General features: G+C 37.6%; 1 protein-coding gene across 1 annotated transcript in view; it reads right to left on the bottom strand.

The window, feature by feature from the left end:
- LOC124301494 (protein tincar) overlaps positions 1-22,085 on the bottom strand; it is a 131,065-nt gene that overhangs the window by 21,311 nt on the left and 87,669 nt on the right. Inside the window, exons 3-6 of the mRNA XM_046756615.1 lie at positions 10,750-10,841; positions 7,455-7,734; positions 4,387-4,611; positions 3,361-3,492 (exon numbers count right to left, since the gene is read on the bottom strand). Coding sequence (XP_046612571.1) covers positions 3,361-3,492; positions 4,387-4,611; positions 7,455-7,728 — 631 coding nt within the window. The 5' untranslated portion in view covers positions 7,729-7,734; positions 10,750-10,841. The remainder of the gene's footprint in view (positions 1-3,360; positions 3,493-4,386; positions 4,612-7,454; positions 7,735-10,749; positions 10,842-22,085) is intronic.

Raw genomic sequence — 22,085 nt, 5'->3', positions numbered from 1 at the left:
ATATTACAAATTAATGGCGCAGTGAAATTGCGAGGAGAAACATCATTTATAATTCGTTACTACCATTTTTTATTCCTTGTAAATTGTGTTGCAGCAATAACATCAGCAAAAATTTATTCCATGCACTTCTTCTTCCAAAAACGTGTGAAAATTTTTGTTAAAAAAAAAAAAAAATAATAATAATTAAATAAATAAATAATTGAACGATAAAAAATATTCCGAAAGAGTCAAGTTTTTCGTGTGGTTCGAATTATGCTTGGACTTATGTAAAGCTTTAGAGGTTATAGCTATTCTTTAACAATAATGATAAACGGATATGCAGCAGATTTTTGTATGCATTTTTTGAACTTCTTTTCTTAGTGACAAGTTCACATGTGTGAGGCACCTCTTAAGCTTGTGTACGAAAAATTTTTCGATGTCGAAAAATAGTAAAAAAAAAAAAAATAGAGGTAGAAATTTAACGTTAAAACTTGAAACAGACCAGTGCCTATCAAATAAACTCACAGATACGCAGTGTGGTTTGATTCTATCAAGTACACAGTTATTCCAACACCATTGTAAAGACAGTTGGAGCGATTCGAAAAATATGTACACAGGTTAAATCATTCCCGCAATCCCTGATGTTTTCACCCTCCCTCGCAACATCCCGCAGGCGTCGGTGGTTGAATATTTGGAGTATTTGCTTTGTGAATTCGGGTAGAAGCAGCGAGCCATCGGATACGAACGAAATGTGAGGGTTGATTCGGTTCCTATTCGGTAAACGATTTCGCGGGGATGCATGAACGCGGCTTATCGTCAGAGAGGCTCGAATTTCTTTTGTCCACGTATCGTCACGTACGAGTATCATTGCAATGATTCTACAATTTTACCGTCACTCGTCGCAGTGAATTTTTTTTCTCACCTTTCTTTTCGTAGCTTCATCCTCGAATTAGCTGCTCGAAGAAACTGAATGATTTTCCTACCGCTCTACGACGTTTACATAAATACTACGATATATTAGGGTGTTTTCGAAAAAAATAATTTCCGAATTTCCACCGTGGCGCCGTCTAAAAAGTTTGTTCATCTTCAAAGAAAGTTTCTCTCAACAAACGAGCGTTGTAAGTTACGTCTAAGAATAAGATTTTATATTTAAAGCCGAACCCCGCATTGATATAAATGAGGATGATGAAAAGCACAAGAAAATTCGTGAGACTTCTTTTAACGTGCGGCGCTTTTCTAATAGATTTTCTTTCCAGCAAACTCAATGGCTGGTGAATATTGAATAATTGGAAGCTGAACGTTGTTCCACCTCCTCTCTCTTCCTTTCGCGTACATACAAGACCCACCGAAAAAGTCGATCAAACGAATATATAACCTCAGTCACAGGTTCTCTTCCTTTGAAGCCACCGCTCTTCTCCTCTCGAGGCTTTAATCGAAACACCATGCTCGCGTGTATATATTAAGCCGATCAGAAAATTTAATATGAAAGATGAAGAGTGATTGGGAAACTTCAAGGCGAAATTTCTCGAAAAATTACTGAAATTACCAACAAAAGTTTTGATACCGATGCTTGATTTCAAATCGTTTTCGTTTCATTTCACTCGATGGTGGGCGATTTTATTCAGAAGAACTTTCTTTACAAACCCACTCCATCACTTTTTTTTTATCATCTTGGCATCGTCTCATATTTAATCACACCAATATTGATTGTAATGAAAACAAAGGGCTATGTTTAGTCGACTAATGAAAAATAATAAAATCTATTACAGCGATGACTTTGTAAAACATAGTCACTTGAATAAAACGAGTCTCCGCCGAGTGAAAGTCAACCGGCTTCCGAGCTTTTGTTACAATTCCAGTATTGTCAATTTTTATATTTTTACGAAGATCTCCGTAGCTTTATACGAATATTATGATAGTTTGATAAAAATACCTACTCAATATAAAACTTATCTCGTGATGAGATATCAACTTCCGTAAAAGAGGACGAACGAAACGAACCAGGAAAGACTTACAACCGTGCAGAAGCTATCATTCCAATTTTATTTTCTCGTCGTAAAGCGACGCAATTTTTTGACGTCGAAACTGCCCAATCCTTTCCTCAGACATTTGAGGAGGGTGCAATCAATTAGCGAATTGTTCCCGGAACGGGATTCGAGAAGGTTTGGTGACCACTGAGCGCCGATTGAATTGGGCTTGCGGACGGGTTCGTGACAGCGCCGAGTTACATAAAAACTCGGCCGAGGAATCTGTAATAAAAAGCCAACCGCTTGGACGAAAGGCCCATTTCTACCGCATCCACGTACCGCCATATGGCTCTTGAAGTCTATACTTTGCGAAACACGAACCTTTTCGCAGGTCCCCAACTCTTTTCATCCACCACCTGATAAGGGGGAAAGTGATTTTTCAGAGATTTATCTCTTCGAATAATCCTCTCGCACTCCTCCGGGAATCTCAATTCTCTGACCCTCTTTCTATCTTCCAGATTCGCCATAAGCTGCAAGTATTTTACTATCCAACAACGACATGTATTTGACGCCACTGTAACCGAGTGCTCGATCAGAGAATGAAAGAAAGCTTCTATACGACGGAGGCACGATTTGATCTTAAACCGATGAGAGTGCTTCGCGATCAAATTGCGTTGACTCCAAAACTTGAATTTAATTAAACTGTGGAACAACTCGAAAGATCATCGGCAGAAAAGTTGGTTGATTAGGAACATTCGAAGCAATGAAATTAATGATGTGCTCGGAATAAGGATTCGTGAATTTGAATCGACTGGATTTGGATGTATAACAATATAACAGCTGCGTACCTTGCACGATTTGGAAATTGGAGAGCTTATAAAAATTTATAACGATTAAAGTTTCAGAGTTCGAAAAAACCTGCGAATCGTAGCTTTTCCAGTCTCGCAAGTTTTTATTAGGTATCCAGACTCTCTAATCGTTACAGAAAGTGTTCAATCAACGTTCAGAAATTCCTTCCAAATCGTAATCAAGGAACGATAATTTTTTTAAACGTGATTCAAATCAGCCGACAAAGTTTAGTCCAAACGCGCGGTTTCATATATTTCATCCAATTCCCCTCGCACGTGAGTCTCCGTTCGATTTCGACAACGATCAATACTCGTAACTGTATTAACCGATTTATCGCAGTGATTAATAATTATTGTACCACACAGACGAATGCAAACAGCTGGCTATAGTAATCGCATTAATTCGGTACAATTTTGATTATCAGTTCAACTGTTTACCGGAAGCGTATTTTAACACTGGACTAATTTGTATACTCAACGCCGGTGTATTATGGGAAATGGATCGTGAAATTGAGCCTGCAGGAAGCTGGAACGGAGCTTGTTTCTGTGTACCGACGGTTACCTACCTTTCGGGAGAAAGCCGGCGTGGATCAGTCTGGCTTCCATAAGGAGGGATGGAAGCAGGAAGCACATCGCTGTACAGAGGTGGATGAACGCTGCCGTCGGTCCTCCGTGTCTCCAGAGATTAGTAGCAAGACCTGGAAGCGCAGAATAACGTCTCATTGAAGATCATATTTCCGTCAGTACGATGAATGAGTGACCCTGCCAAAATATCTTCCGATTCGACGATGCCCGCGTTGTCAAAATCTGAACCCCGTTGAACCTCCGATAAAAATTCTTTTAACCCCGTGACAATTGCCGAAACTCCACCGAGTTTCCATAAATATTCCCCTCCATACGGATACGTAAAATCCAATAAAGAATTTCCCCGAATCCCGTGAAGCACCCACAGGGATTCCCCATAAAAACTCTTAAAACCCCATAACGATTTCTCGAATCCCCTGAAGAATTCTTAAAACCTGATAGATTTTCCACGTAACGTCGCAAGGATATTTTCTCTTCACCTGGTTTAGTAATATGATTGAAAAAATATTTTTAAAAATCCACTATCGATGTTTCTCCAAGTTCTCAAAACCTTCATTCGATTTCAACCATTTCTATACAGATTTTAGTTCAAAGAATACTTTCAATAAAGTTTCGCGTAAATATTCTGCAAACTACTGTAATTTAAGATCGAAGTGTATCTCCACCCCACTAATTAGTTCAATTTATCCGCAATTTTTTATGCAAATATTTCTACTGATATTTCATACCGCGCGATTATACCTTTTTTCCCATTGTAAATCGATAGTTCAATTCTTATTCGTCTTGTCATTATTTTTATTCCGCATTTATAATGGCAATATTGTAACATAGAAATTGTTACCGGTTAAAAAATTTGTCCTTCTGTGTTTTGATTAATTACCATACGTCACATCTTAGCTATGGCAATAATAAATAAGGAAACACTTGGTTCTGCGAATACTTCAAGACCCTGAAAAAAAAAATGAGAAGGTGGAACAGCAAAAATTGGATATTGACCCTGGCCTTACCATTATCCTGATTGTTATTGATCAGCGACGAGGGTGGGTCTCTGGTACAGGCGCTTAGATGACGGCCAAGCTTTATCCCGTCGTTGGCAAGATTTCCAAGCTTGAAAAAAGCCGCGGCGAGGAGAATCGGGAGAAGCAGAACCCCGGTTCCAGCTAGGATCAGGCAAGCGTGGAGTTCCAGCTTCGGAGGAGGCGCCACCGGCGGCCACGGAAGGGAAAGGTAGGCTGTAAAGAATTTGACAAATTACAGAGACTGATGGGGCAAGCGTATACGGGAGCCCAATCAATAGCAGAAGGTGAAAGCGTTAAACTGGAAAATCGTTGGACAAGTGAGTCTTGGAATCTGAAACTGGTAAGGCAAAAAGGAAAACATCATTTCTGTAATAAAAATCATCATGTTCCGTTGGGCAATAAAAGTGAATTCGATTTATAGTGCAAGGTAAAAATATAACGATTCCAAAGAAATCCAATATTCTGCTTGCGGTTTAATCTTTAGCATTTACGTTACAGTTGGGCACAAATATTAAGAGAATCAAATTTTTCACGGAGTATCACGGTTTCCGAATCATAGATCCGGGTGTACTTCCGTTTAGAACATACCTCCGATCGATCTGAAATTTGGTATACTTATGTATTTTGATGCGCTGATCAAGAATATCATACTCAAAACACCCGCAAATTCGATTTTCAAGGTCAAATCGATAAAAAATCGATTTTTTAAATGTTTTTCACATTTATTGCAACAAATATAAGGAAAAACCCAAACCCAAATCTAAACAAACCCACACATACATACACACACACACACACACACACATACAAAAAAAAAAAAAAAAATTGATTTGACCTTGAAAATCGAATTTGCGGGTATTTTGAGTTTGATATTCTTGATCAGCGCATCAAAATACATAAGTATACCAAACACACACACACACACACACACACACACACACACACACACACAAAACAAAAAAAAAATTGATTTGACCTTGAAAATCGAATTTGCGGGTATTTTGAGTATGATATTCTTGATCAGCGCATCAAAATACATAAGTATACCAAATACACACACACACACACACACATACAAAAAAAAAAAAAAATTGATTTGACCTTGAAAATCGAATTTGCGGGTGTTTTGAGTATGATATTCTTGATCAGCGCATCAAAATACATAAGTATACCAAATTTCAGATCGATCGGAGGTATGTTCTAAACGGAAGTTTATCCGAAAACTGTACTCGCTCTATGAAGTTGAATAATTCCAGCTATGTTTCGTAGTGCAGAGCTTTGCATAAATGGTCATTTAATGACGAGTTGACCAGGTATACTGATTTTATTGATAATTTCAGACTGCATCTACCGGTATGCATGGAAAATTCTAATGATTGAAAAGCTTGCTGAACAATTCTTGATATGTTAAACAGGGAAGTACTAGTATTCATTGCTAAGAAATTGGAGTCTAGAAGTAGGTACATAGATTCGTTCAAGCGATCTTCAATATTTAATGTCAAATATCTGTATCCATTGTTGGAATTTAGGAGTACATAAAAGCTACACATCCGAACACCACTGGCATTCGGTAGTAAATGGAACGTAGTTTCGTAGTTCCGTTATAGTCCAGTGGTGAAGTACTAATTTTTTTCTCTGAGATTCAGTTCTCTTTGACAGTAATCATTCGATTATACTGTCTTTTAAGAGGAAGGTGCAGTAGATTTTGACAGAAAATGAATATACCTCCGAAACGATGCTACGTAGCAAATTGTTCCTTTGGGATACGATGATTTATGAGTAACAGGATCTAACGAAGTCATGAAAATCATCTAAATCGAGAAGAAATTATCTTTCCGTGTGTAAGTGTCACTTATTTTGACCATTACATCGTTTCGGAGATGTGTTCATTTTTTGTAAAAATCGATCGGAGCCCCTTCTCAAGTTGTAACGCAGGTGAGTGAAAACCACACGAAACACGATTCTTGGGTAATACAATTGGTGTAGAAAGAAATCGCCCGACGATGTTATCTCTCAATCCTGGCTCTTGCTGTTTACTCTGTGTAGGATGTTTGCCTACATGGAATATGCTCTTCTTACTCTCTTGCTCTCCTTTTGCCGACGTATCTTCCAATTAGACGTCGCGGCATGTACACGCGGCAGTTACAGAACAAGCTTGTCGAGCGTATTGTGCTCGGGTGACAACTTGTATTGTAAGATAGATGCAGGTTGGGGATCGGATTAGGTTTCGCAGGCGTGACAAACAGTAACCGTGATTTGTACCAGTTAAATCTTCACCGGGAGGCAAACATGTCACAGACGTTTTCAAATTCTTGCGAGAGAAATTACAGACGGTACAATTCTGATTGAGAGAAGTCCGGCGTTGAAACAAATGACAACGGCTGATCAGCGACTGTTCTTCTTATACATTTCATGCTTCTACACTATTTGTCGGAAAAAATTCGGTGTTTCAATATTCTTTGATAAAGGGAGAGTTCGTCGAGTGGTGGTCAAAATCTACCTGGTCATCGATCCAAACTAAATCTGTGTTCTTTATATTATCTATGACTCACGGCTTTTCTAGTGACATTTGGATATAGAATACGACATAATATACATGAATACATTATTAAAATCAAATTAGTTTGACCATGCGACTTGTCGGGCTTTATATCCTCGACACAATTCGCTAACGAGAACGATTTTTGCGCGCCCGCCATCTCGCGGAAGATTAAAGGATAACCTTTAATAATTCCTACCTTTTCATTTTCTGCTCCATGATGATACAACTTTAATTTATGCCTGATATGACACTTTATAGATAGTACAGATACTTCTGCCAAAATTTTATGAAAATCAGTCGACAGTTTTTGATAATAAACAAGCTAACATTGTCTGTTTACGATAGTGGTGCAAATAAAAATAATTGAAAAATTAAAATCAGGACATTCACATTACATCGTGCATTCGTCTGAATGAATCGTATGACTTAAGACTTCCAACGAATGATAACTAGGTGAATAAAAATGTTAGTTATGAACAAAGATCTATAGAACCATTCGGCAGAATTCACTTACCAATAATTCTTTTCGCACATCTCGTCGCAATGTAGGCTTGAATGGCGACAGCTCCGATACCGTACCAGACGGACCAAAGGCTGTTGACGTGCCCGCGAGTGCAGCATTCATTTTTCGGTGGGTTTCGATTTCTCTTAGATTTGCTCGTGGTCGTGACGCCGCTGGAATTAATGCTGGAAACCACCGGAAGTGGTTTGAGTCCTGGTTTTTTACACTTGGCTTGGTTCACTTCGTTGTTATTTTCGTAGCCCATCAGGCTGCCTGTCATCGACATTTTCTCCTGAAAGATGGCAAAACGAAAATAGCGTGAGAAGAAGATTAAAGATATTTGAATCGCACCTGCTTGAAAACTTCGCGTTGAAATTAAAGCCTGTGTAGCGTGCGTGAAAATTCCTCGTTTCCGAGCAGCGAAGTGAAACGAAGTTAGCGCATGCGCACAACCGAAGTGCTTGATTTGACACACTAGTGCTTCCTATGGCGCATGCGCACTTTCGAACAACTCACATTTACGCACTGTGTGATTGAGCATAAGTTATTTAACTCGATATACTTTTTTTATGTGGTCAAAAAAAATGTATCTTCGCTATCAACAGGGACATTCTGAACTGTGCTTCTAGAAAGTTATCCTTTCGTAACTGAGGCAACAATGTTTGGTCAATAACTCAGCTATAATGGAAACGATGAATAACATTCTCGAGTACTGATTATTTGGTTGCCGAAATAATTTGCTAGATTATAATAATACGCAAAATTTTGCGTCGTAAGAAGTACAAAGAAAAAGTATAACATTCTTTGTTTAAAACCGGAATGAAAAGAGAGAAAATGTTAGAAACATATCGTAAATTTTGCACAAGGTTCGGCGGTACGTCGTGGTAGAAAAAAAAAAAAAAAAAATGCTGGGTGAAGAAATATATTCTAGCATATCCGACGTTTCGCGAACAGAGCTGCATGTGTGTTTGTAGTTGTATTTACACACACACACACACACACACACAGTTTTATATATATATATATACAGGTACGTATGAATTCATGTATACCAAGTAGTGCCGGTGGAAAATTCAAAGCTCAATGGCGTGCAAGAGATAAACTACGACTGGGCGGGAGGTTAGCGCGTACAACAAGAAAACCGGAAGTGGGTAGACGATAGCGGGGTGTAACGGTGATTATTACTCGTACAATGGACGCAGAATTCAAACAAGAATACCTGCACGTTCAAATCCATTTGGTTAATCGAGCAAGGATATAATCAGTTTCATGCATTAGTGATAAAAGTGAATTTTTTTTTCAAATTTCAGAGATAAAGGTTAATTTGTACAAATATAAACAGCGGAAGTACATAATTTGTTCTCTCTTTTTTACTCTCTAATAGAAACAGCAAAATCTGAAGGTGGAAAGAAAGAGAGGTGCATTTGCATGTTGATGGCTCGTCGCGTTTGCGTGATAATAAAGATTGGAATTAAACTCTATTTTTTCACCCAGCCTTACATGTTAAAACTTATCGCTGTGTAAATGCAAATAATAGCATTTCTCGTGTGGTCGTTAATTTATTATTCGTCAAAAAGTCAGGCGTGATGGCAGGTGAGATAAGGTAATGTAAGCGTTGACATTTCTTCGACGATGTTTTTCAAGATTATTAGGCATGGAAAAATATGGATGCAAATATTTCCTTACGATGATAATTATACTGTTTCTTAAAATGATTGCTTTTTTTAAGCCGGCGAACATGTGAAACACTTTGATGTTATTTGGCAAAAAATTGAAATTTTATATGAATTTTATTGAAAGATACAAAAATAAAAGGTACCCGCGTTGAAAATATCTTTGAATTAGTTGCAAGTAAAACTACGCGGCTACCTGTAAGAAGGATGGGAGCGTAGTTAGCCAGGAGTCTAATTAATCCAGAGACTTAATTATTAGGGTACGTTATACGGCAGCCGGAACTTCTACGGGCTCAAAAGTATCCAAGCCGATGAATATTCACGTTCTGAACCCGGTGACCTCAGAGTTCTCGCGGGCGTTCAGGAGGACCCTAATTGCAAGAACACGTATACGCCCGGCGAAGGGCCGAAGTTGCAAAACTCCTTCAAGTTCTCCCGTCGCTTTGTCTTCGAACTTTCAAATGTAGTCAAATGTTCGTAGGAACTTTTTTGTCACGTACGAGTTACGCAACCCGCGCAGGGGTTTCATTCGCTGCATTTATCCCGACTCGTGGATTTGAGCCATTCAATAACGATCAAATTTCTATTTGTTGTTATCGCACGTTTCTTAACTATTTTAATTTCTTTTTACCATAACCGATAAATACAGTTCTGTGTATAAAATAAAAATAAGCTTTACACTAAACTCTGGTATGGCTTACTATTCTATTTAAGTATTGCGATAAGTTGATGTTGGCATAACGATAAATTTGTGTTAAGGCCTTATCGAACTGAAAAAATTTAGCAAGTAGACTAATATATTCACACTACTGAGTCGCCAAATTTTCTTGTAATTTCAGCAATATTCAAACCGTTATTATTACAATACCTGTTTTAGTAGAATTTTGTAATAAATAAAACAAATGAAATTTCTCTGGTTTCTCTGAACTGATTTTTTCAATGAATGGGTTCGATCGCCCTTCCGGCTTGATTTTCCAATTAACCTTGACTAGCTGCTATATAATTGTTACGAGAAAGCTTTCAAATATAGAGGAAAATTTTTACTTTGAAAAATTTTGTAAAGCCGTTCTAACCTTGTAATTATTTGAAACGGTTAATCTTTTTATATTCATAGAAGTTTGGGATGTTTTTGGTCAGAAATGACACCGTACTTGCGCATGCTCCATAACTTTACGTATGCAAGATTAAGAAAGTGCGTTATAATTGTGTAGGAGATTAATAATGAACGGGAATCACATGCACCGTGTATCGCATAATGTAATATTTTGCAATTCAAAGTCAAGAGGTGCATCAGGTTCGTGCAGGCATTTTAATAATCAATATAAATGTAAAACACGCGAATAAGTTAATGACACGTACATCGCGGTTGACCGCACCTTGTGCTTTTGCGCAACGTGAAGGTGTAACAAAAACTTGCGTCTTCTTCTTTTTCCCCTCTTTTCGCGAATAGTTTAAACAAATAAAAATATAAAACATTAATTCCAAACTGTTATACCTCAGTGTGTGCAGCGCAATTCGTTCGTTTATATACCACACGCTGTAACCAATCATAATTCTGAACAAATTCTGATGTTGAGAACGTAGCTTCATTGTGTTCGTGTGTAAATATATATATATGCCATAAATTTACTAACCCTTTCCAACGGACGTTGCGCGTCTAAAGTTTTAAGGGAGCTTCTTCCGGGTAATTAGTTTGAAGTATTAGCATCTTTGGTGACAGCAGCACCTGTAATTATAAAGAAAGAAAAAAAATAGGTTTAATACTTGAATCTTTCTGAAGAGTTTGCACGCAGAAAAATTTCATTTCTTGTTACAGTTGATGGAAAATTCTAGATCAACGGATATCGTTACAATGGTGATTTAAATATAGTTAATATCACAAGAAAATCTCGCTCAAACATCTATTCAATGTAATTGTAGTTATCACGACAGTATATTTTCTGGTTACTGTGTCATTTATTTTTTTTTTTTATTTTTTGTCTTTCGTTTGGACTAGATACATCTTTTCAGCTATATAACGTCACGAATATCAATTTATTGTTGTACCAACGCAAGATAATATCACAACGATTACAAAAAAAACTTAGTACCAGTGACTGAAATTAAAACAGTATATTGGGATACGAGCGTGATGTCGCCAATCGGTACGTGTGGCAGACGCTAGTTTTTCCAACAATTTGATTTAAGAAGTAACGAAGGTGCGACTGACCAAAAAGTATTCGCATTTCGACTATTCGTGGACTGAAGAATTCGGTAAAGGTTTCATGTGTAAAATTCTAATCTACCTCGGAATCATTTGACAGTTTTGAATTGACCGCTTTTTGTGACTTGTGACGCCAATTGGCAGAACTTTTCTATCGGCACATCTGACTCCTTGGACTATGGGTTGACTGTGAAAGTAGTAACGGGTCTCATGTACCAACATTGTGCTCCACGATCGAAAAAATATGATCACCGTATTTTCTTTCGAATTCAAGGTTCTCGAAATTCACGATTTTTTCGCCTCACGTACGCGTTTCGACCATAAATTCTGTGAAACTGTGGATAAAGTACAAACGGCAATTAAATCCGTGTACATATCACCGGGAGTTTATTCCCTTGGCATATTCACCCTCTCCCTCGTAAAATGAAGAGCGACTGGTAAAAAGGAGTGACGTTGTTTCAGCAGGAGATTTCTTCATTATTCAATCGAGAATCGTACGGTACGACTTGTGAGAATAAAAAATTTATGCAAAGTCGCATAAAGTTGAGAGAGCATTTCCCGAGGATCGCAGAATTCGCGTGCCCTTTCCGCATGGGATGGTGAAAATTTAAAAGCCTCTATAGCTGCAGGAGGATCATTACCGTTTGTACGGAAAGAAAAACGAGAAAAAATAAAAAAAAAAGAAAAACAATAATAAAGGAAAATGTATTACCGCTAGGTGCCAGCTAGCCCGGGGTTATTATCGTTCGATACCAGCGCAAGCTTCGCGGTGAACGAAGGATGAAAAAAAGTTGATTAATTTCAGCCGGCCACTAATGTGGCCTTTGGGCTGCCGAGTGAAAAATACGGCCGGAAAGCGGATCCGTGATCCGGGATTTCCCGTACCTTTTTTTTTTGAGAAATCAGGATGCGATACGGAAATTGAATCGGATGAAAGAAATCATTTTCACTCGTTACAGATTCCACTGGACGGGCGAAGTGTCGGAAGAAAAATAATAGGTATCTGATTCGAGACGCAAAATTTTTTATAGAGTTCATCAGTATTCGACATCACCTAATTGCAATAATTTGCAATTAATCACATTTAATCGAAGGGCGTAACGAATTAAAAATTAGATTCTTGCTTTAATTAAAAACAAATAATATGCCTAATTTCCTTTCCTAAATTTACATTTTGTAAGTAGAAAAACAAGTGAACAAAAAAACAAATTACATTTAGGCTCTGTACTCAGAGTGAAATAAGATACAAATTACATTGGTAACTAGCAATTAATTTCGGTTTTAATTATAATTTTCTCAAATGGTTGACATTTTCATTCGGATTAATTATAATTATTCTATTTCACCCCAAAATGCGGGGTAAAATATTAACGGTATTCCACGTGGCCTTAATTACAAAACCTACACGTCATCAGTATTTTAAATTCTTTCGACTGTAAAACGCAAACGCACTTAATGTTAAATATTTTTGTTCCTTTATTTAATACTTCATGCCTTTAGATTATAATTGAAGCAAAGTCGCTACAACTGCAATTAATGGTTACACAGAGATTGCGACGGTGGGAGAGTCTTGAAACGTGGCATAACGGCGAGACCACGAAATTAAATGAAAATAAAATACTTGAAAATTTGAATTTCGCCCAATTTGAAACCTCTTTAATCGACTTTCGGGTGGCACCTCTTCAGCAGCTATTATGTATATAGCCACATTAACGTTAAAATCCGGAATCCTCTTTGCCGGGTTCACGGTAAAACGGGTCAATGCACAAAAACTACCCCTTACAGCCGAGTGCCGTCAGCCGGTATAATTGAACAACGGTCTCAACCTCGGGTCACGCCTCAGCATTTTACTGTTTATACTCGGTATGCACGCCAAGAGTTGACAAATGTCTCAATGTTTTCGGCTGTACGAATCTACGTGTGCCGATGTAAAGAGTACTTCCAATTTCTCGACCGTTAGCGACTCTGATACAACACGCCACTCCATATTGCACGAAATCTGAATAGTGTTGAATTGAGCTTCAACGATTTTAACGAGGGTGAAAAAACACCCCGCGCGAGTTGGAATTTTCCGCCGCAAGAGAACCGATCTAGTTTTCGACTCGACCTAAATTCATTTTTAATCACTTTTTTCGAACTTGCGCGAAAACTTTTTTTGCCCTGCGTGATTCTTTGTCGAAAAACGAAAAAAAAAATAAGATCCTATAGGACTCTTAACGATACGATGTACCCGAGAGGTGGAATTTATAAGATTGGGACGTTTTTTTAAGCTCCGTTCTAGGGTTAATAAGGATGAATCGATCGGACCATTGAAACAAAGAGACAGGAATGGAAAAAAAAACGTTCAGCAATCTGCAGCAGTGTTGTTAAGGCCAATGATACTGAACTCGAACAAAAAAACATTTCCTTGGTATAATTAATTCTAACGTTTCTGCCTTTTTACGCCTATTTTCTTCGTCACATAGAAATTTTCACAAATCATCTGAAAATTTTAACAAATATTTATCTCCAGAGTGGATAAGTAATAGATTTTTGTAAATACGGCGCAACGTATGTGCATCAATAATTAATTGTTTGAATAACATTGCTGGAGATTTTTTATACAGCTTGTTCACTTTTTCACTTTTACTAAATTCTGATTAAGACGTTGGGAGCCATTCATGTTCAAATCATCGTTACAATTCGAGATCCACTGGCATAAAACAGTCGTACTTATTTGTTTCACGCATATTGTCGAAGCTGATAATTTTTTGTCTCCAACTAATGTTTGCTGTATCGAAGGGTAACATTTCTATCAAACGCTGAAATTTCATCGTTACCAAAATTTGCCACTTGTAACATAATCTGTGAAAATTAATATGCAATTCTGTAACTTTCTTGAATCCTTTTTCAATCTCAGCGGCAAAAAGTGCTTCTGCATCATCGGGATAAAAACCAGTTACTCGTGGCACGTTTCTGTTCTTCCTTTCCCTGATCCCGCGTTACAAAGCCCCAGAACTCTGAGGCACTAGGCAACTCGAAACCCTTTCTCTAGTCTAGAACTCCTAATCACGCAGTGACACGAAGTAACTCGCCTCCATTACCCTAATTGAAGTTAGATTTGACGGTGAAAAGGGCAAGGATTTCTAGCACCCTCGTGGCACTTTGGCGCTCTCTACCTTTTTTTTTTTTTTTTTTTATTTTTTTTTTCCTGCCACCCTGTTGTCACGCCCCTACATCACCCTTCAGTCTTTATTGTGAACCATTTTTTTCAACCGCAATAATTATCCCACGCCCTTGCACACATACCGTATAACATGTCTCCGTTTTACGCGCGGGCGCGTTCATTTTTCAATATCGTTTCCAAGCTTTGAGATAAACAAATGTCGAAAATATAAAGCGAGTTATTCAACGGCGTTTTTCACGCCGCCGGAAGGCAGTGAAAGTTTTTATCGCCGTATACGTGAAGCGCTAATCGCGGCGGTTTCTTGTTAACAAATTGTTCCCTGTTTCATTTTTTATTTTTTCTTCCTTTGAATACACGCATATTTGTATATTCGGAAGATAAAGTTAATGGCTTTTAACGCAACGCTTTGCTGCTGCTACTGGCTCGCAACATTTTAACGCTTTAGTAAATTTCATCGAGCTTTGAGGTTGTTTATAAACGTGTAAAATGGAAAATATAATTCACAAAGGTTCGTGTATATTGCGTTCAGAGTCTGTAAAATTAGAGAGTCGTCAATATTTTCTTCTCATTGGATATTGTTTTCACTCTGTTTCCCTCAAATTGCCGAATTTTTTTCTCTCCCTTTTTATTGTGTTTATTAGCAGCCGTCCGCACATGTCGATTCAAATTATTATTATTATCATTATTATTTTTATTGTGATCGTTATGCGTAAATTTGTCGACTGAAAATCGAACTTGCTAACGCTTCAAGCCTCGAACATTGTATCCCAGTTTTCGTTACCCCTGAATAAGAGAGACGTTGTTATTCAAGAGTGTCTCATTTCGGATACCGCGTGCAGGCTTTGAAAGCGATTCACCTCGGATTTTCAAGAGGCGACGAAATCTCTCGGCCTTCCTTTGACGAGCCCGAAAGTGGAATCGAGGACTACGCACGCTTTTCGCGATTTAATAACGCGTTTTGCAATCCAAATATTTTCTTTCCTGTCTCTCTGATGCGGTCATCGAGCTGGGTCGTCGGTTCCCTGTTTCGATATCGATATAAAAAAAAAAAAAATCATGTTAAAGGCGTTTTACCGCGAGCCGAAAGGTTGTTCCTGTTGACAGTTTTTTTCTTTATTTTTTTTTTTCTTTCTCGAAACAATCTTTATCGTTCGTTTCAACGTTTCGCCAATTTCAAAAGACTAACGAAACGATATTCAATTCTTTTCTTCGTCCTATTGCAGACCAGCGTTTTCGATTTCTCCTGCCGGACGTTGGAGATTTTTTTCTCGGGAAATGAAGCGACGTCGATCATAGAAAAGAGTTTTAAATAAATTTGTAGTTTCTTTGTACAATTTTTCACGTTATTATAATCATTTCTAATCACAATCACACAGGACGAGCTTTCTTTCTACTTTAAATTCTGAGATACTGAAACGTATAAGTTTTATAGGTCCAAATCTCTTTTTCACTCATAGAAATCACGTGATGCATTGGACGCTAATAAAACTTTCAGCCGTCCCGAGTTTATGACGAATTGTCAACTTGCGATAGTTAAAACGCGAGGGGACATTCACTCAACATAACCTCGAAACAAACACAGTTGGCCAATCACTCTGCGCATGCGCGTTGAAGTGTTCAGTTTCCTGAGACCGTTACAAACCATTTCCATCCCACTGTTTCACCAATTGAATTTTTTACATACTGAATTCAATCATATATTTCGGTTGGGCATATTAAAAAAAAAAAAAACAGAGGCAATAAACAATTTCTTCGAGTTATCTCGTGCCTGAATTCTCCCTGTGCTTCTACAAAAAATGGTACGATATGATGACGTTGACGTGGTAATTTTGTTGAGGGGTAAGAAAAAAAAAAAAAAACCGATTGGAAAAGTGCAACGTCTGTGGATATTACTAAGCTGTTTCTGTAAAGCGTGCATACTGCATGGGTATATTGTTATCCACATATATCCTCTTGCGGAACTTGATGCACATTGAATTCCGGACTATAACAAGAACTGCCCGGAGGATCAGCTCGTACAGGTATCTGCAAGCTCTGCAGCCTGGCGGTATTCGATTTTCGATATCCTCTAGCTCTCTGTTTCGGATCATACAACTCGTTGATCAAATTCCCGTCAAAAGCGAACTAAAAAATTCTCCACTCGGGTGAAAACTTCATTCGTAAATATCTGTGAATTATTTCGTGTCCCTGTATTTTTGACGATCTTGATCTGTCGATTGTTGTTTCACGCGAATTTCTATAACTTTCTCTGATACTGCATTTACGGTACTTGTGTAAAAATAACTGTAGAAATAACTTCAACAGCGTTACTTTAATATTACATTCGACTGACGTGAAAATTAAACCGTACAAGAATTTTACCTTGTAAATTGGATTGAAATTTGCAGAGTAAAATTTCATCGAGGCTGTCTCATAAAGAATTATAACTGAGAAACTGAGAAACTGAGAAACGTATGAATAGAGGGAAAGACGAACGCCGATAAACTGTAGTTTTATTCTCAACAGCTCAGTGGGAATTGTGAGGAGAGCAGGAACGAAGGATAAGAAATAATATTATTCTTTATCTGCAGGGGAATGGTTAGCTCGTTCTATTCGTTGAGGACTCTTGACGATCGTGACGACGTCGTAGCGGGAATAATATTGAATGAAATAACCGAGGGGTTGAAGAGAAGACGTGCAAGCTGTGCAAGCTGTACAAGACACACCGTTCAGTTCTCGGGGTAAAAAGCATGTTGAACAGTTGTGTGAAATTTTTGAACAGAGTCTTTGTTGCAGGATTTTTAGCACTTTCTGCCGTCGGAAGCAAATATTTTCTCTAGTATTTTTTGTGTGAAGAAATCTGGTTTCTTAGAACAGGAAATTCCAAGGATCCTCTGTAGATCCTCAGAAACTGACGCAAAAACCACGTTTCTCGACATTTTCAGTCCTGCATATTCTAAGAACAGTTATACGTTTCGCACTTGCACGTTTTTCCCATTCATACGTTGAATTTTCCTGCTCCTGGAAATTTCTGCCTGCGAATCGTGAGATATTATTTCACTTATAAGCTACTTATTCCGTCCCCTAGAGCTGTTCTTTATACAGTAAATGAAACCATAACAAGATGATACCTTAAAAACTTATCAATTTTACCATTATGGATGTTTCAAATATTTAGGTTTTAATATTTATTTTTATTTCGCTTCAACGTTATTCTCACTTATACATCAGTATTTCAATACCCCTTGAGAAATGTATAACTGAAGTATCACTGTGATTTGTTTTTATTTTTTCTGTCAAGTAATGAACGTTTTCGAGCATATTGCGACACTTTTAGAGTCAGGTGAAAATGAGATCATAATTGAATCGGTGTAAATATTCCATAAATTTCTTATTTTTTGGATATATTCTATATCAGTAGAATATTTGCATCGATTTAAACACGATCGGACTTTCATCTCACCGTAAAAATTTTAGGATATGCTCCAAAATGTCTATCTTTTCACCTAGTAAAATAAAAAAAACCTTCATTTTTGTCCCCTCCGTATACATGCAATTGAAAATGTCTAAAAATGTGTTTTATTGGCAGTTTGTTTAAGTGTCTTAAAATTTTAAGATTATTATACCTCGGTGCGAGTTATACAATATCCAAATTTCAGTTACATTGAAATTTGGATTACAAAAACCTAGCTGGAAACTGGAGGATCGATCCGTATAATATAAAAGCGGGCGACGAATATTATAGCTCATGGAAAAGAATTGTATATGTTAATATTAAAGTGAAGCGAACAGAGCGGTAGCGATAAGAGAAGAATAGGAGAACATTACGCTCGAGTGAGGCGTAATTGCAGCTAGCGCCGAGAGATGGTAAAGTTCAAACGATCTATTACATTTCCTTGATAGCATCACCCCAACTTCACTAAGTAGTAATAGTGGCATAACCATCTGTCATAAAGTAATTGCCCATTCTACGCGTCCAACATTTTCGCCAGCAATCGGCACCAGAACTGTTGCAGTTGCGATATCACTATTCAAGTCTGTGATTTTCCCCCAGTAAAGATTTTTCGCACCTAAGCATGTAATATGCGAATTGGTTTAATAGGTTGGTATTTGCTTAAAAAAGAAGAAGCCAAAATCGGGGAAGATTCGAACAAATCTTACAACCTCTGCATACCAGGCATTTTATAGCATACGTAGTTAACGGATTTCGCTATGAAGCAATCGTAGACAAAAAATATTGTACTCGATCGTTAGATTTTAGAGCTGCGCGATTAATCGAATAGTCGCAGACTTCGGTCGATTGTTCTTTCAATTAATCGATTAATCAATTGATCGAAATTTTGATTAATCGTTTTCACAATTAATCCGGAATTTGAATTAATCGTTTCTCCGGTCAATCGATTCATTTGGATAAATTGATCAAGGTCGAATAATCGCACAGGTATAATTAATTTATAAATACTATCACCGATTCGTCCCGTTTAATATGTGGCCGGAAATTTTTGTTTTCGTAAATACAATAAATGAGACAAAATTTTTTTCCAGAAAGTCATTTTCGACATTTTCTTTATCCTCAAAAAGGTAATTTGAAAACTTCCGCATTCAATCTTCACGAATTTTCAAGAAGTATCAAATCGGAATAAAAAAATGTGAAGATTACGAAACAAAGATCCGATCTCAGTAAAAACTTCAAAATCGGTACGTCTTATTTCCAACACAGTGTGAATGAAACGATTTTTTCGCAACTTATTATTATAGTATTAATTACGTTGTTAGCGTTGCTAGTTCCTAAATCGACCAATTAAACGATATCTCCGAATTCGATCAGTTCGGTTGGCCCCGCCAATGCTTCCAGTTCGTGTTTCTTGGGGATTGTCGAATTACATTAATAGCACAGTTGCCCACAGGTATATATGTCTAGCTTATCCAATCAAATCATCTATCCCATTTCCAATCTCGATCGAATTCCCTTCGTAATCTGAAGTTCCCCACGTCCTCTGTTCGGCGTTTATACAGACAACCATGTAATTATATAAGTATACGCTGTGAAAGGGGGAATTTACTTTACAGATAAGCGAACAATTTCACGTCAAGTTGGATAGAATTTTTCAAGTGTCAAAAATCACGTGCATTTTCTTTCTACTTGTTACACTTTTTCAAAAAAAAAAAAAATAAACTTGCGATGTAATAAAAAAAAAAAAAAAAACGAGTTTAATACTTGTCTAATTTAACATCGAATTGCCCATATACATCGTCATGTAAATCAGAGATACGCATACTGTTTATTCCTATAAATATTCACCAGTTGATTGTTAAAATAATATCAAAAATGTCAGAGTTCCACACTTTTTATTATCAATAAAACGATATACGTATACTATACTGATCAAAGTGGCAAACGGGGGTTTGAAATATTGTATCGCAGGTATTAACCGGATGGAAATAAATAGCTGAATAAATTAAGTCTACGATACAATAAATATAAAGCGTCAATTGTCTCTACTCGTAAATATATCTGGCAATCGTTGCTGTAACGTAAGTTTCAGCTCTGTCCTTGAAGCAGCCCATCAGACGACGTTTTATTGTCTTGTTCAGGCATTATTTTATTTTTTTCAAATTAAACGTGTATACTTTACGTACCACCAATTAAAACTCACAAACATACAAATTAGTTATTACTCACCGAACTATGACGAATTACATTTGATTGCGTAGATCAAATCATTGTTAATCGTAATTTGTAAATGGGTGATAAAAATCTTGCTCATCGCTGGGGTTCGGCTATAAACACGAAGAAGAACACCATCGTCGTAGGATAGTTTCCCTTCCTTTTCCCGATTCCGAATAGAACGGAAGTTGGTAAAAAATATTGACGTTAGTAGGTTCGAGCCCCCCCCCCCCCCCCCACCTTGCGTGTGGTAAAGGCCCACCCACGCCGATTCCACTAAAGTCAACGAGGATCCAGGCGTATATGTACACATATGCAGATACGTCCGACAGCCGCAGGCTGCAGCTGATTGTGGCGGGAAGTCGGCTAGCCCGACGCCTGTATAGTCAGTCCGACGAGTGATACAAGGAAGCAAGGATCCGTCGACGATAAACGGTCGTCAACCTTATCCTTCCGTTCGGAGCGATGCATACGCGTGTTGAGAGTGCGAGAACGCGTCAGACCGAAATTGAGTAGCACGCAACTGCACTTTAACCCCTTCACGGCGTTTTCCATCTCTCGCCTCGTTCTTTCTTTCTTTAGTTTCTGTTATTTTCAATTTTTCTAGCCCTTCTTTTTTCTGTCTCCGTTAAAAGTAGAGAGAAGGAAATGTGAAGGGAGAAAGAAAGAGGGGGGGTGGAAGGATGGTGCAACGCGGGGAAAACTCTTGGGTAATAAAACGCACTTGCCGCTCCTAACTTTTCCGAGTTAGTCAGTTTATGGCTATACTGATCCATTAATAATAACGTCAATAAAGGATACAGTCACGATCCCCTTTGTATTGCCTCGTAACGAGATTTTTCACCGTCGTGGTGGGATTTTTATTTGTTTGTTAGATTAACGCTACAGCTGGTAATAACAGCGTTTCCTCACGCAATAAAAATTTCATCGTTGTATATGTACGAGATAAATTGTAATAAGTGTTGCTATCTTTGTTGATATCGTAGTAATTTAAACAGTTCATTTTAGAGGTAGCGTTAATTACATGAATTTCTGCCAGTGTGCTCGGTATAACACGAGTATAACGGAAAGCGTGAGATTTGATTTTACTCTTCGAATCGAATACGTTCCCACACTGATAACGCGAAGTTATAATGACCGCTGGCAAAGAGTTTTCCACTGACTTTATCATTAAAAAAGTGCAAAAACTAGTAACGGAAGAAGTAAAAAGTAGACGAGTATAATGAAATTGATTTGAGCTTCGTCGCTGTTGGGATTTAAGAATAGATTACGGCAGATTGTCGATCGGTGTTTAAGTAGGATTGAGAAGAAAATGGTGAAAAAAATTTCCTCCCTATGATGCAGGGATATTCGATGGTAAAAAGTAGCTGCCGTTCAAAAAATACCCCCGATAAAAGCCTTCGCCTATAAACACGTCGGTCATTACCTTGAGTGTACTTAACTACTCCAGCCTATACAGGCTATACTCGTGCATATGGAGCATTCCACGTGCAATCGAAGTGATGAAACGACTTACCGTTTAAAAATCGGTACAAGCTTGATGAAATGTTTTTGTTACTTGACAACAGTACGTGCGATTTTGTGTAAGTTTTTATTCGAAAGCGTTTGGACGTTACGACGATCGATAAAATTCGCGTGAAAATCTACAGTGTCCGAATGCGAATAACATTAAGCTCGAAAACAATAAATCAGGCAGAAGAAATTACATCCGTAAAAAAGTTTCAGTTTGAAGTAAATTCTGGAGTTGTAATATGAAAAAAAAATACGGTAGCACCTCCAAGTTAATGAAATGTTACAAAATATCATATTCTCAAATCAATCGAAATCATACGTTTCGTCAATTTTGAAATTGTAGAAAATATTTCTGCGTTAGTGTGCAAATCTAATTACGGGGTCAGATTTGGTTTTTTATTCTTCAAAGAAATTCATTAGCGCCTAAGAAACGGAAGTTTAT

Source organism: Neodiprion virginianus, chromosome 3 (assembly GCF_021901495.1).
Source record: "Neodiprion virginianus isolate iyNeoVirg1 chromosome 3, iyNeoVirg1.1, whole genome shotgun sequence".
NCBI lineage: Eukaryota > Metazoa > Arthropoda > Insecta > Hymenoptera > Diprionidae > Neodiprion > Neodiprion virginianus.
Note: the sequence above shows the minus strand (reverse complement) of the source record. Positions and strands in the feature narration are given on the sequence as shown.